Source organism: Podarcis liolepis, assembly GCF_965112155.1.
Source record: "Podarcis liolepis genome assembly, chromosome: 6".
Lineage (NCBI taxonomy): Eukaryota > Metazoa > Chordata > Lepidosauria > Squamata > Lacertidae > Podarcis > Podarcis liolepis.
Window position 1 is genome coordinate 22,742,534 of NC_139559.1, and position 15,207 is coordinate 22,757,740.

The following is a 15,207-nucleotide window of genomic DNA, read 5'->3' on the forward strand; positions in this document are numbered from 1 at the left end:
GAAGCCTACAAAGCAGAAGTACAAAGAACCCATCCAGTGCTGATGTTGCTCCACAACAGCTGGATATTCAGTGGCAGCATACAGAAGTTCTGTATAGACATTGCCATGGCTCGTAGTCATTGGTAGAAACTTTCCCCCATGAATTTGTCTTGCCCCTTTTAAAGCGTTGGAGGTAGACAGCTTTAAATAATGCATTTTAAAAGCAAGTGAGATGCTTCTTTCTTCTCCCAAGGATGCTTTCTGCCCCCCCCCCCCCAGTTGGGCTGTCATCTTGCCATTTCCTATCAGTTAAAAACTGTGTCTAGAAACTGCATACACTGGTACCTCGGGTTACATACGCTTCAGGTTACAGACTCCGCTAACCCAGAAATAGTGCTTCAGGTTAAGAACTTTGCTTCAGGATGAGAACATAAATCGTGCTCCGGCGGCACGGCGGCAGCAGGAGGCCCCATTAGCTAAAGTGGTGCTTCAGGTTAAGAACAGTTTCAGGTTAAGAACGGACCTCCGGAACAAATTAAGTACTTAACCTGAGGTACTGTATATGGGAGTTAAAATTTCAAAAGCTTGAGGAGAGGGCAGGGCCTCTGGAAACAGCTTTGCTCACTGTCTTGCTACTGAACTGTGAACTTATTCCGAGGTCATATTCACACCATACAGTTAAAGCACACGACTTCCCCTAAAGAACCTTGGGAACTGTAGTTTACCACCACCAGAACCACAGCACTCTTAACAAGCTGCAGTTCCCAAAATTCTTTCTGGGAGGTGACCTAAGCCATGTTCCTGTCCTGTCTCTATTTGGTACCAGAACTTGTAATGTCACTGCACACACCACAACTAAACACAGGCAAGGCTATAGATCACCAGCCATTTACCCGCTCTGTAGAAATGCATTGTACACATTTCCATCTAGATTAGAGACAGTGCATGTCTCCCCTGTTGTTATTTTGAGTGGAGAACAAAGGTACAGCTATGTGCTCCCTTCCATAGTTTAGGAGCAGATGATCATGTTCCTGCATCAAACTGCCTCATAGTGCTGAGAAAAGTTAACTGGCTGGTGCTCCCCTGCACCTGGTAGTGTGGAAGGCAGGGAGATCAACAGTAGGAGGTGTCAGAGCCAACCAGTTCTAGTTTTGTCTCCCTCCCTGCTGAGTTCTATAAGAGCAACAACTAAGGAAGGGGAAGCTGGCAGGCTTTGCCCCCCAATGGACTGGTTCTAAGTAAGAAGGTGGATGGGGAGGGGGGTCACTGAGGACAAACTGAGGTTGGTGGTCACTGTGCCCCCTTCCCACTAATCCAGCAGCCTCCACTTCTGGAAAGTTGCCTGTTCCCTGGAAGCTAGGCTGAAAACACTAGCAATAATACATCTGAGTCATCAGCACTAAAGGAGAAAGGCTAAATATGGCCCTTTGGCAATTTCCAGGTATTTAATCGTTCTGTTCCCCTTAAGAAACTCCCCACCCCGATACCCTTGTGCATACACTTCTTTCGTTTGCTATTTCTAGCATCCTTAATCCTTCCGGAGCTGGTTCCCGCAGACCTTGTAGGGGCGAAGAAGCTATTTTTGCCTTCCTTCGTAAGGAGTTTATTTGAGCAAAAGGCTTGTTTTGCTGAACGGAGCAAAATAGGCCGGAGGTTTACGATATTGTACTAGACACTACGGCAAATCCTGCACATATTTAACTTGATGTCTGTACACGTTTATCTAATCATAGGGATCACTCTATCCGAGCCCAGATTGAGGTGGAAGATCCCTCAATGGGGCTGCTAAAGCTCTTTCTCCACTTCCCTAACCATCTCGTACTCCATTGTTCCTTTCTACCAAGCAAATGAATTATTGGCTTAGCAGGCTCCTAGCTGAAGGGGAAATAACCTGGCCGTGTTATTTCAAGGAGCAACCTTTATATCTTTGATAGTCACACACCAGATGCCATCACCAACAGAGAGGCAGATGTCATGATTTGTGCAACCATGGTGCGCTGCAATTGCACCAACCACAGTGGTCAGGTGGTCATGTCAGAGAGCCTTCTAGCAGTTCTCTCACTGAGTGAAGTGAGGTTACAGGGAACCAGGCAGAGGGCCTTCTCGGTATTGGCGCCTCCCTGTGGAACGCCCTCCTACCAGATGTCAAGGAGATAAACAACTACACAACCTTTAGAATACATCTGAAGGCAGTCCTGTATAGGGAAGTTTTTAATGTTCGATGTTTTGTGGTGTTTTTATATTTTTCTGGAAGCCCCCCAGAGTGGCTGGGGCAACCCAGTCAATCAGATGGGTGGCATATAAATAATAAAGTTGTTGTTGTTGTTGTTGTTAAGAACTTCTAGAGACAGTATATGCCCCTGAATACAGTGGTACCTCGGGTTACATACACTTCAGGTTAAATACGCTTCAGGTTACACACTCTGCTAACCCATAAATAGTGCTTCAGGTTAAGAACTTTGCTTCAGGATAAGAACAGAAATCGGGCTCCGGCAGCGTGGCGGCAGCAGGAGGCCCCATTAGCTAAAGTGGTGCTTCAGGTTAAGAACAGTTTCAGGTTAAGAACAGACCTCCGGAACGAATTAAGTACTTAACCCAAGGTACCACTGTATCAGCTCCTGGAGAGAAGCAGTAGGAAGGAGCCCTAGCCTTTCATCCCAATGTCCTACCTGTGGGCTTCCTACAGGTATTTGGTTTCCTCTACAGGAAGCAGGATGCTAGACTATGTGACTCCTTAGTCTGATCCAGCAAGGCTCTTATCTTCTCAGTGAGGTCACATGGATGGGTGGAACACACGAACGCAGGAACTTCCTAACTGTGCGATAGTCTTGCATACTCATTAAGTGCACTCATAGAGTGCGTGGTATTAAAATGATCCGTGTAAACAGCCATCGGAAAGCATTGGTTTGTTCCAAATGACCTGCGTTCTCAGGGGTCATGCAGTGCTATTCTGTTTAATATCCCCCCACAAGGAAGATGGTAATTCTGAACCAGGCCTCTCAGTATTGCTGCTTTTAGTTTAGGAACTACATGCAAGAAATATGTGACCGTGGTAAGAGTGTGGCTTATGTTTGTGTGTGGTTCCCATGGGCAGTCTGTGCTCCATTGTTTGCTTGTTTCCTTTGCTGGCGTATTCTGCAACATGCCATTGTCACAATAGTGGTACATTCGTGGTGGATTTATACTAGACCGTCAACACATCATTCTGCTTTATTAGTGGTTTTGTGATGCTCCCCCAATGATCAAGGTAGTGCAGTGACTCCCTTATGAAGAAAGGTTGCAGCGTTTGGGACATTTTTGTTTGGAGAAAAGGCAGGGTGACATGACAGAAGTTTATCAAAGTTTGCGTGGCATGGAGAAACTGGACATGGGGAAGTTTTTCCTCCCTCTCTCATAACACTAGAACTCATGGTCATCCAACAGAGATGAATGTTGGAAGATTCAGGACAGGGAAAAGAAAGCACTTTTCCAGGTAGTGCATATACAGTGGTGCCTCGCAAGACGAAAAGAATCCGTTCTGTGATTCTCTTCGTCTAGCGGTTTTTTCGTCTTGCGAAGCAAGCCCATTGACGGATTAGTGGATTAGCGCTATTAGCGGCTTATCGGCTCAGCTGATAAGCGGCTTAGCGGCTTAGAAAAAGGGGGGGAAGGAAAAAAAACCCGCAGCAATTCGCAATACATTTTCATCTTGCGAAGCAAGCCCATAGGAGATTCGTTTTGCGAAGCACCTCCAAAACGGAAAACTCTTTCGTCTAGCGAGTTTTCCGTCTTGCGAGGCATTCGTCTTGCGGGGCACCACTGTACAATGGAACTCAGTTCCCCAGGACACAGTGATGATGACCTCGTCCTGGATAGCTTTAAAAGAAGATGAGACACATTCATGGAGGAGAGTGCTGTGCTCTGCCTCATCCACAGCTGGGGGAAGCAATGCTTTCGAAAACCACCTGCCGAAAACCACAGGTCTTGTGCTTGAATCTTGCTCACTGGTTCCCCACAGGCACCTGGTTGGCCACTGTGAGAATAGGATGCTGGACTAGATGGGACATTGGTCTGACCCAGCAGGCTCTTCTTATGTTCTTAATGTTACTGCATGGTTGCTGTCTGGAGGGGCACTCTTGCACTATGGCCAAACGAAAAAGTGGGGGGTGGATAACAACAGAACATTGGTGTTGTAAAAAGTTGCAGGTTTTCAGCAGGAAGTTATGGGACATGCACTGGTTGGAAACCAAGCTGCTTATCCCTTGTGGTACTTTTGTGCATAAACAGTGTTGAAAGTAGGTTTGCCTAGAACAGGAGTAGTCAGCCCTTTTATACCTACTGCCCACTAATGCATCTTTCTTGATGGTAAAATTTCCTTACCACCTACCAGTGCTCGATGGAAGGAGGATTCAGCTTGTGCCCTACCACCCACCTACAATCCTGAAACGCCCACTAGTGGGTGGTAGAGACCAGGTTGACAACCCCTGGCCTAGAACCTTCCAAATGGCATCATGAGCAGAAGTATTCATGAATGCCCAATAAAAAGGATGTCTGGGGGTGGGAGGACCCTCACTTTGAATCATAGGTTTCCTGTTTTCATTGAGAACCATGAGCTACTTCATCCAGCCCATGGTTTGGATCCAGATTACGTTAGTTGCCCATAGTTCTCACGGAAATCAATAGGACGTAAGTCTTGATTAACCTGTCCCATCGATCTCAGGTGTGGCTAACTGAAAGCAACTCACTTAGTTTGGATGTGTCCAATATATCACTACACTCAAGTGCTATGCAAACACATTTTCTCCAAATGGTGAGACGTTTTCAGGGTTCGAGGGCTACCTAGGCTTGGTTTCCTTTGAATGCAAGTACTGGAGAGAGCCACTGGCAATGTGTGTTACCTTACTGGCCCGAATATAAGCCACACTCCCCCCCCCCATTCAGACCCTGAAAAATTAAAGTGTGGGTTATATTTGAGACCTTACACCACCAGAAAAGCGGCGCGACTCCTCCCCAGGAAGCAGCCCAGGTGCGGCTTATATTCGGGCCAATACGGTCTATGGTTTACTTACACATAGAGGTTGAGAATAGGTAGAGGTTTGCAGCATAATGTTTCAGATCTGACCCCACCAGATTTCTAGGGCTTTGTTCCCTAAATATGTGTCACGGTCCAAGACCAACCAAATTGTATTTGAAACAGATGTAGGTGGTAGCTTCTCTCCATTTAGTACATGGCTGCTTTTTTTCAGATTCTTTCACTGCCCCCTCCCCAATCTCATGGCCACTGCCACTTGTCCTGCCATGTTCTTCTTTTGAGTCTGTGTTGGTAACTGGGGGGCTGGTAGATTGGAGAATACCCCTTGGGAAACCAGATTTATCCAAGGATTTAAATCAGTGGCTGGTTTACCTAGCAAAGAGTTGCTGAAAACTAGTTCAGGGTCATTAATTTATTCCATGGAAACTAAATCATAAAAATGGTTGCTAAAAAATAAACAAAACTGCCATAATCATTAATTATTACTGGCTTTTCAGTGCAATTCAGCTGATGCTGTTAAACAATAAATTGATTTATAGTTATTAATCTGTGGTGGTTACACAACAGAATTTCCAGTGGGTCATAAAACTCCTCCCCAGTTGAGGCCACTGAAAACCAACTCACTGCATATAATGATATCTCTCCAAGCTTGAGATGAAAACAAGTAGCAGAGAAAGGGCAATTAATTTTGGGGTTCCCTCCATACTTGCTAATCAGAAACTTGTGCACAAGGCCAGTCAGCTGTGTGAAGAAACTGTGAATGCCTTTAATGGGACTTTGGATACCTCTAACTAAAATATATGTACTGTACTTTTCCATCTATAAGACACCCCCATGTATAAGATGCTTCATATTTTGGGGGACTGAAATTTTGGAAAATAGGGGGAGATGGAAAACAGTAAGTTGAGCTTTTTTTGTGGAGGATTGCTCAGAGTTGTTGAGCTTTTTTTGGGGGGGGGGTATTACCGAGGGTTGCTGAGCTTTTTTTAGGGTGGGGAATGCCGAAAATCGCTCACCCGCACACATTGCAAAATCTGCATCCCATCTGTCCCCTCGTCGGCAGAGGCTGCCAATCGCCCGACCAATTGCCGCAGCGTCGGCCAATCAACACCACCCATTGACGCCGCAACCAATAACACGCACAATAGTTGCTGACAGCCGCAGCAGCAACCAGTCAAACGTCCACCCTATGCACTACCCGTGTATAAGACGGCCTCCACTTTTTTGCATGGTTTTTAAGGAAACAAACCTTGACTAATACATGGGAATGTACGGTAGATTGATTTGAGTGGTGCAGACTCCGAGAGAAGATTTTATTTATTTAAAATCATTTATATACCACTTAATTATTATTTTGGGGTGGGGAGGACAACATCTCTACATTGTGTACTGTCTAAAAAACAAACAATATGATAGGAATTTAACGTAGTGCAAAGGAGTTTGCTCTGTCAGTGCAAGAGGAATCCTGTTGCACTAGTGGAGGTCCTAGTGGCATCAGTTAGTTAAATCCAGCCCATAATAATTAAAATATTTAAAAAGCACAACCTAAAACAGAAAAACAGTATAAAAACACATAAAAGCAAATAAAGCATAAATGTAGAAGAAACATGTAAAACAGGGTCTCATCTTATGAGTCTGAGAAAGAACATGTACAAATCTAGTAGTTATTGATTCTGCCCCAAATGCAGGAATAAGCACTTGAATGTCAAATCAATGATGCATAGGCAGCATAATATCCACAAACATTAAATGGGGCATAAAGGCATACCCTCCAACATTTCTCCAATGAAAATAGGGACGTCCCATTCCATAAGGATAATATTACTATTTATACCCCACACATCTTACTGGGTTGTCCCAGCCACTCTGGGCGGCTTCCAACATATATAAAAACATAATAAAACATTAAACATTAAAAAAACACACCTTCCCTATACAGGTTTGCCTTCAGACGGCTGGGGGGTGGGATAACATTATACCCTCCAACATTTCTTCAGTGAAAATGGGGACATCCTAAGGAAACGCGGGACATTCCAGAATCAAATCAGAAACCAGGACGACTTCTCTAAAACAGGGACACTTGGAGGGTCTGTAAAGGCTACTTTTGGTACAATTGTAGAAGAGGTTCGTGGTTTGATAGTGATCTAGCCAAATACAGTGGTGCCCCGCAAGACGAACGCCTCGCGAGACGAAAAACTCGCAAGACGAAAGGTTTTTTCGTTTTCAAGTTGCTTCGCAAGACGAATTTCCCTATGGGCTTGCTTCGCAAAACGAAGCTTGCCCCCGCACCTCTTTTGAAGCAAGGGGCAGCGGGGAGAAGATCGCTTCTCCCCGTTGCCAGCCTCGCAATCTCCGGGGACAGAGGGGAAGGCGCGCGCACGCCTTCCCCTCTGTCCCCGGACCCCTTTTGAACCAAGGGGCGGCAACGGGGAGAAGCGATCTTCTCCCCTCCACCCCTTGCTTCAAAAGAGGGGATAGAGGGGAAGGCGCGCACGCGACTTCCCCTCTCTCCCTGGACCCCTTTTGAACCAAGGGGCGGCAACGGGGAGAAGCGATTCTCCCCGCTGCCCCTTCCCTTGCTTTAAAACAGGTCCCCTCTGTCCCCGGACGGTCTCCATAGGAACGCTTTGATTGATTTTCAGTGCATTCCTATGGGAAACCGTGCTTCGCAAGACGAAAAACTCGCAAGAAGAAAAAACTTGCGGAACGAATTAATTTCGTCTTGCGAGGCACCACTGTAGCCAAAGGTCTTATTCATTTGCTTTTCACAATCAATGCAGTGATTATGCTTCCAAAGTGAGCAATGGTGCAGCTAGGAAATATTACAGAACAATTAGTTGCGCCCAGATCATCCTAGTCCAATACCACATTGCATGGGCTTTCTCGTTTCTTTGGGCAGAACCTGCCCCCCACCCCAATATTCAAAACCTGTGTTTCCCTGCATGATAGAAAACACATGCTCGTATGCAGACAACTCAACTTCTGTGCATATTTATTGGAATCTGAATCAGCTGTTAATTGGTTGGAGTAAAAGTGCAGGTGTCTGCACTGTACCTGCCAAGGCTATTAGCAGTGAGGTTGAGGAGGGTGGATAGAATTTCAATCAGGAAAATGGCACAGGGGGAAGGGCTACGCAGAGCCCCCTCCCCAGCACTGCTGCTCCAGGCCTCTCACAGGAGCTTCCAAGCTTCTAAAAAAGATATTGGACAATCCGATCATAGATTTTGAGTGTCACATGCCATTTGGCCCAAATGCTAAATGATACCTGTGGGAGGGGACCACAAGGAAGATTTTACTTGTCCAAGCGAAGTATCATCGCATGATGGAATATGGCGAAGGCCCACTTTGACATTTCAGGGCTCGCCTGGCCCTGAAAGATGTGTGGTGGAAAAATGCCATGAGGTGGGAGTTGTTTACAGTGAAGTCGCAGCCTGTAAAACATCGTTTTATAGGGAAGTAAAACGAAAGGCCTGTGTATGACAGAGCAGGAATTACAATTCTGCCGACCTTCACCAAACAGAGAGACAACAGGGCGTGAGAGGAGAAAGAGTTAGATTGGTGAAATGGCGGCAAGCTAGGAATAGAAAAATCAGTGCTTTTTTTTTTATATTCCAGATCCGTTCATCCAATTCTTTGGCACTTTAACTACAAGTAAGGTAATCCCAGGACTTTTTTTCCAGCCGGAACTCAGTTCTGGCACCTCTCAGGTAGAGGTGCCATTATAAAAGAACAAGGGAGGTGTTCATGGCGAGTTCTGGCACCTCTTTTTCTAGAAAAAATAGCACTGGGTAATCCTAACAGCTGGGCATGAGGTATAGAAGACCCTGAGAAAGTTTGGCATAGATCACTTGCATACCTATTACACCTGTCTCAAACCTGAAGTCCTCGGCATTGTGCCGTTGACTAATAAGAAATAATAAACAAAATTGAAGTGAGAGAGGAAGACAGAAGGAGCTGAGCAGAGCAGTCCGCACCAGTGAGATGATTAAAGATTAACCCCCCTTGCCTCCTGCCTCCACCCCTCTGGGTTGTATAGGCCTTGAAGCTCAGCAGATCCTTTCAGAGAAATATTTGAAATAAAGGCCAACAGATAGGGGACGCCGGCAAAATCAGTTGGAGAGGTTGAGGGGCCAATAACCTCTGGCTGCGGAATCACTGCAATCTGGCCTGTGTTTGCTGATGATAATGCGCCTTTCCAAAGCCCTGATAGACATGGAGATGGCAGATTATAGTGCGGCTTTAGACCCGGCATACACGACTCTGGAGTTTGAGAACATGCAAGTCTTGGCAATAGGCAACGGTAAGTCCGACTCGGAACTTTGCTCTTCTCTGTTAAATTTTGGGTGAGGGACAGCTGACCTTCAGAGGCGCATTTGCAAACAGGCAGCGGCGGCCAGATGGTGTGGAGGCTTCATTGCGTGTCTGTTTCCTTGTTGCCCCAAGGAAAACCTTCCCTGTCGGCGGAGGCTCTTCTCCAGGCTCCAACCTCCTTGCCTGTTTATGGCAAGATTTTGTTTGACCAGTGCTCTGCTTAGCTCGAACCGGGTGACTTTTCCAGGGATGGGTGCGGCGTAGAAATCTTGCAGAGTATTACGGGTTTTCTCCCACATGACATATCTGTCAGAGGAAGGCATAGAAAGAACCCCAGAAGCTTGCAATGGATGGTGATCATATAGTGGGAAGGGAACAAAGTAGAGAGCTAGGTCATTGCTCCGGAGTGTAGGACCCAAACCAAGAGGTTTAAATTCTAAGAAAAAATACAATTTAGAATCGGAAAGAACTTGGCAGCGGGGCTGTAGTTGATCTCCTGTATCGGCATCCCTTCCAACTCGTGTCTGTGATTGTCTCCTGAAGGGATTGGCTTCGAAGGGATGTGATTAGATAATACAGTATAGTTTTCCCTGCCTAGAGGCACTTCTGCGGTACAAGGGCTAATTAGGAACAGAATTTGTCTTTATGCCAAATACATTTCTTCATGTTGCCAGTGCAGGGGGGCAATTTGAATGGGGAGGGGGGAAATTTGAGAATGAGTTATTAATAGGTAATGGCCTTTTAGGCTTCCTCCACGTGAATAGGAGTTCACTTTTTGAATAAAATGTCACCGGGGGGGGGGGGCACCAGGATTTTAGAGATGCTTAGGTGGGGCATGGCCAAAAAAAGGTTGGGAACCACTGACTTAGAGGGATACTGGTTCAGAATTCAGGAAGGATTGGAAACGATCTGCTACTTTGATCCTATGCAGACAAACAAACAGGAGAGTAAGCCCCACAGAACACGTTAGAACTTAATTGCAAGTAAATTTATACAGAATTGTGCTATAGAGATGGGCCACTGTGTGCTTATTTCACATAATAATATTTGCTGTTTATATCCAGCGCTTTTTGAGAGGCCAAAGAGCTCATCCTTAGAGCAGCGCTGCACCGTTGGCCCAGATTATTATTCCCATATTGCAGGTAGCAGGGCTGAAGCTAATAAACATTGTCTGGCTGAAGTGCACCTAATGATTTTGTGGCCGAGGCCAAATTTGATCCAGATACTTCCTTCCTCATGGATCAAATGCATAAGATACCTCACAAATTCCTGGATTACCTTGTCAAGTGTGTATGTAGCCTTTTGGGGCGTTTTGCCAGTCACATTTCGTGGTGGAAAATGACATCCTGCCTTATGCCAGTGTGTGCATAGACTGTGAAGCCAAAATAATAGCCTTGCAGCTTTTCAAACTGCAAACAGCTTCAGCATGTTTTATAGCAAGGAATGAAGAAGTACTGCGGGCTGACATTTCTGCTTCCTTTAGCTGCTTTAGCCCATAGGCGTCATTAGCTTATTCCACTCCTAAAACGTTTGGGGATTTGTTTTTGTTCACAAGATCCAAGATTTGTGTTTTTGGCAAGTTTACCCCCGGATTCTCTGAACAACAGGCTAATGGCTAATCTTAGTGTAATTCAGAAGCATGCCTTACATTAATTCTGAAATTCAGAAAGATATCTTCTCTACTCAGACTTTCTTAATACGGACACCTATTAGGTCTTTACTGAGTGATTTTACAAGGAGAAAGGGTTTCATACTTTGCACTTGTCATTATTTAATAAGCACAACACCAATTCTCTGAATATGGGTACAGGTCACCTCTATAGTGCATGCATTGAATATTTGCCTGGTTGTCTGGTTTTTTTAATACTTTATTTTTGATTGCCTTAACACTGGGAAGGTGGAAATATCATTGATTTTTTATTTTATTTTTTATTTTCACTTCTGATGGTGGAATATAAATACTTGAAATGTACAATCATATATCATAGCCTTGGAATATAATCCAACCCTGTTTGGGACAGCATCATTATACCGGGGCATCTTCCCCCCAGTTGTTGTGTGAAATTTAATTGCCATGAGCCAATTCAAACCTGTACATAATACTGTGGGATATTGTAGAATGGGATGAGCTACTTGTGCCCCTCCAGAGCTTGCTGGACTCCAACTCCCGTCAGCCCCAGCCAGCATGACGAATGGCCTGGGATGATGGGAGTTGTAGTTCAGCAGCGCCTGAAGGGTCACTGATTCTTTACACCTGTGTTAAACCAATGGCTGAAGGAGAAGAAAGCTGGGAGTGGAGGGAGGGAGAGAAAAAGAGAGGGGGGAGAAGGAGCGTTGTTGTTAGTGGGGGAGAAGAGGAGGAAGTGGGTGAGGCCAGTGCCGGATTTATGTATAAGCTAAACAAGCTATAGCTTAGGGCCCCACTCTCTTGGGGGCCCCCAAAAAATGTAAAGGGGGAAAAACTGGGTGTACAGTTCCAGAATATACGATAAAAAACAAATAAAATAAAACCTACATACAGCAACAGTGTTTTGTGTTGTGTAGGCTCCTATTTGTTATGTGCAAATGGCTTTAGGTCCATAAATTACCATATAGCATATATTCAACATAAAAACAGTGACAATTTGTTGCTGACAAAGGACAGCTAGACATATAAAGGGTGCCATTACCTTCAGTAGCTTAGGGCCTCATCAAACCTAAATTCAGCCCTGGGTGGGTGGCAGTGGCATAACAAGCAGCGCAGACTCCCTGTGCCAGCCCTGCCTACCCCCTTACTGGGATCTTGATCCTCACACTTCCTATTTGTTCCCCACCCCTGTTGCAGGATCAGAGTTGAAAGGCACCACAGAGCTCATTAAGGCAAACCCCCATTCAGTACAAGAACTACAATGCAGGATGCAACTATGGTGTCCCTGACAGCTGTCCGTCTAGCCTCTGATTAAACAGAGAGCACACCACTACCTGAGGCTGTTTCACTGCCAACCACGTCTGCCGATTAGGAAGTTTCTCATAATACTTACTTACTTAGACAATATCATATATATCACTTATATTTTAGGTGGTGGGAGAACCTCCAAGCAGTTTACAATGCATTTTAAAGGCATCATATACAAACAGCATATTTTTATGTTTCACAGAAAATTACTGTCCTGCAGTTTCCACTCAGCGATAACCAACAGGGTTTTCTTAGTTTGAGTGTCTTAGCCATTTCTAAATGCTCCCTCTAAAACCCAGCAGAGAAAGCTGCTGTATGATAAATCATGCAATCCTAGCAAAATTCCAATGTAGGCAAACACATGCCATCCATCCTTTAAAAGAACAACAACAGAGCTTTGCACTCTCTTTTAAATTAAATACTAAATTTTCTCTTCTTGTCCTATGCTCCTAATTTTCAACATTCTAATATTTCCCAAAATTCTGTATTCCTAACCCTTGCCCTTATTGTCATATTACAAGCTAATTGTGTACAACCAGTAAGGATGGGGGAGAAACTTGGTTTTGTGCAAACCTACCTAATTTGCACACAAACCAAAAGACATCCTGTGAAATTCACACTTTTTTGTATTTTGAGATGCAGTCCTCTGTGTGTACAGAATTGCATATATAAGGGGAAAACATATATTAGTTAAAATAACATACTAAAATGCATTACATTGTGGAAACATTATTGCAAAGATGGGTGCATTTGGAGAAATATTTACAGGAGTTTTTTGGGGGGGAAACAATTTGCAAAAAGTGAGAGAAACTGAACTTGACAGACTTGTCCATCTGTAGAGATGAGTAAGGAAAAAACTGTGTTTTAAGGACTGTGTGCAGACTAGCTTTTCAGACAAATAAAAGCAGTCATACAGTGAGCTTCTATTACGTATGTTCATTTCCCACCCCCAGGAAGCATGAAGCACAAGAGCATGGTCTCTGGTTAAACTTTTGCAGGTTTCTCCAGAATATATTTTGACATTTGGAGTGACTGTCAGAGGCCGCTTTTGCAAGGTAGCTACGGTAAGGAAATCAGTCCTCTCCTCACCCACAGACCTCCACCCACCATGGAGCTAGTTGTTGTTGTTGTTGTTGTTGTTGTTGTTGTTGTTACAGCTGCTGCTGTGCTTCCAAGATTCCTGCACTGACCAGCTGGATTAGGTGGCATCCAAGGTCCCTTCCCAATTCCAAAATTCTATGAAATTGTGCTTTTAAGAATAGGAAAGCAGTGCAGCACAAACCTTCTCTTTCTCGCAGTAATGCACCAACAGCCAGGGAGCTTGCTTGTTTGTTTCTGAACTTTCTTTCAGAAGTGAACTCGATTCTAGTTATTTTCGACCTCCTCACCCCACCCCTCTGCCCTCCCTCTCAGTTATGTGGATTCCCCACCCCCAGGAAACTGATGTAATTAGAAGCAACAAAGTACCTTGTGACATCGACAAGCAGATTTACTGTGACATAAACTTTTGAGGACTGTGAGATCCACTTCGTTAGAAGCACAAAGAGAAGTATGCATGTGTATTTGAGTATGTTGGAGCTCTAAAACAAGATTAATACGGTTTCCAGTCACAACAGCAACGGCCGCAAGCGCTGTTCAGATTCATTGCAGGCTGGAATTAAGAATTAGGATGAAAATGAATCGGCCTCCTTTTCTTCCTGACACATGCAGATGCTGCTCCCTCTCCATTGTTTTGGGGACCACCTGCTCTCATATCATAGAATAAACGAATCATAGAATTGTCGAGTTGGAAGAGATCCTGAGGGTCATCTAGTCCAACCCCTGAAGTGAAGAAATATGAATCTCCTTTCACTCTTAAATCTTCTGGGGATGTTCTGCCTGCTTCATGTGGCACTACAACAAGCCATGTTTCACTAGACTTTGTAAGGAAGACTCTAGTAACATCTTAGAAATATAAATAATAAAACAGCTCTGATCAAGCTAGCAAGGCTGGATCAAGACCCAAGCCTTGAGGAAAGTGGCTCCCAACATGCTTCAGAAATGATTTTCCAAGAACAGCCTAAGTCAGGGTGGGCAGAAGATATACTGGGATCTACAAGTAGATCTCCAGGTAGTTTGCAGCAGGCTGGCAGGAATTTCTGTCAGTCAGTCCCAATTGTAACAACAACAAAATGATGTGCACACTCTAAATTAGGCTGCTGGGATGAACAAAGCTTGGGGTAACTAGGAATGGGTTTTTGTGTGAGGTCAGCTTAGTTCCAGTACTTGCAACAAATCCTTTGCTCAGGGACTACTCTGGGGCTCTAAGTCCCACTAGACTGAAGTCTGTCTTTTCCTGGCTTAACTTATCCGGCAGAAGCCTGAAAACTTCCCATCAGCAAATAGCTCATATCTTAACCTCTTTCAGGCTAGAAAACTAAGCCTCGTTGTAAATTCTTTGAGAGAAGGGTGTTTTTTGGAGGTGGGGGTGGTGGAATTGCCACAGTACCAAGTATCTCAACTAATTCATACAACGCATCACAACGGGCAAATGATATTGTTATGGCAGCAAGCTCTCAAGTTGTACAAAGCTGCTGTTCAGGCGAGAAGTTAGTTTTGTGGCCCTCGCAAGCTTGCTTCCCTATCAGAAATGTTGGTCCAGTAACAGAAATCATTTGAACCATTCCAGAGCCTCCTTTGACCCCTGCAATGTTTGTCGGATAAAAATAAGGACCCTGTTTGTTATGCATTACATGAAGACATAACTTTCCCCGTAGATTGCCATCGAGTGGCGAGATTGTAAAAAACTTTAATTTCAAAATGCTCATTTATTTATTTATTTAACATTTAGATATCATATTTTTAAATATTATGTTTCATACAAATAACTACAACATGCATTATATGCTAGCAAAACAATAAAATGGCACAAAGCTGTGTGTGTTTGTTTTGTGGGGTACTGTTTTGGAAATAGAGGAAATGTTATGATTTG

The 15,207-nt window shown here is 44.4% G+C and overlaps 1 protein-coding gene across 2 annotated transcripts in view; it reads left to right on the forward strand.

Moving 5' to 3' along the window:
* The window catches only part of HNF4A (hepatocyte nuclear factor 4 alpha), a 66,017-nt gene that overhangs the window by 28,301 nt on the left and 22,509 nt on the right, over positions 1-15,207 (forward strand). Inside the window, exon 1 of one of the 2 annotated variants that reach the window (XM_083508155.1) lies at positions 9,057-9,290. The exons of the other annotated variant lie outside the window; for it this stretch is intronic. Within the exon in view, the coding sequence (XP_083364281.1) occupies positions 9,170-9,290 (121 nt within the window). The 5' untranslated portion in view covers positions 9,057-9,169. Of the gene's footprint in view, positions 1-9,056; positions 9,291-15,207 lie in introns of those variants that run through there. 2 annotated transcript variants of the gene reach the window in all.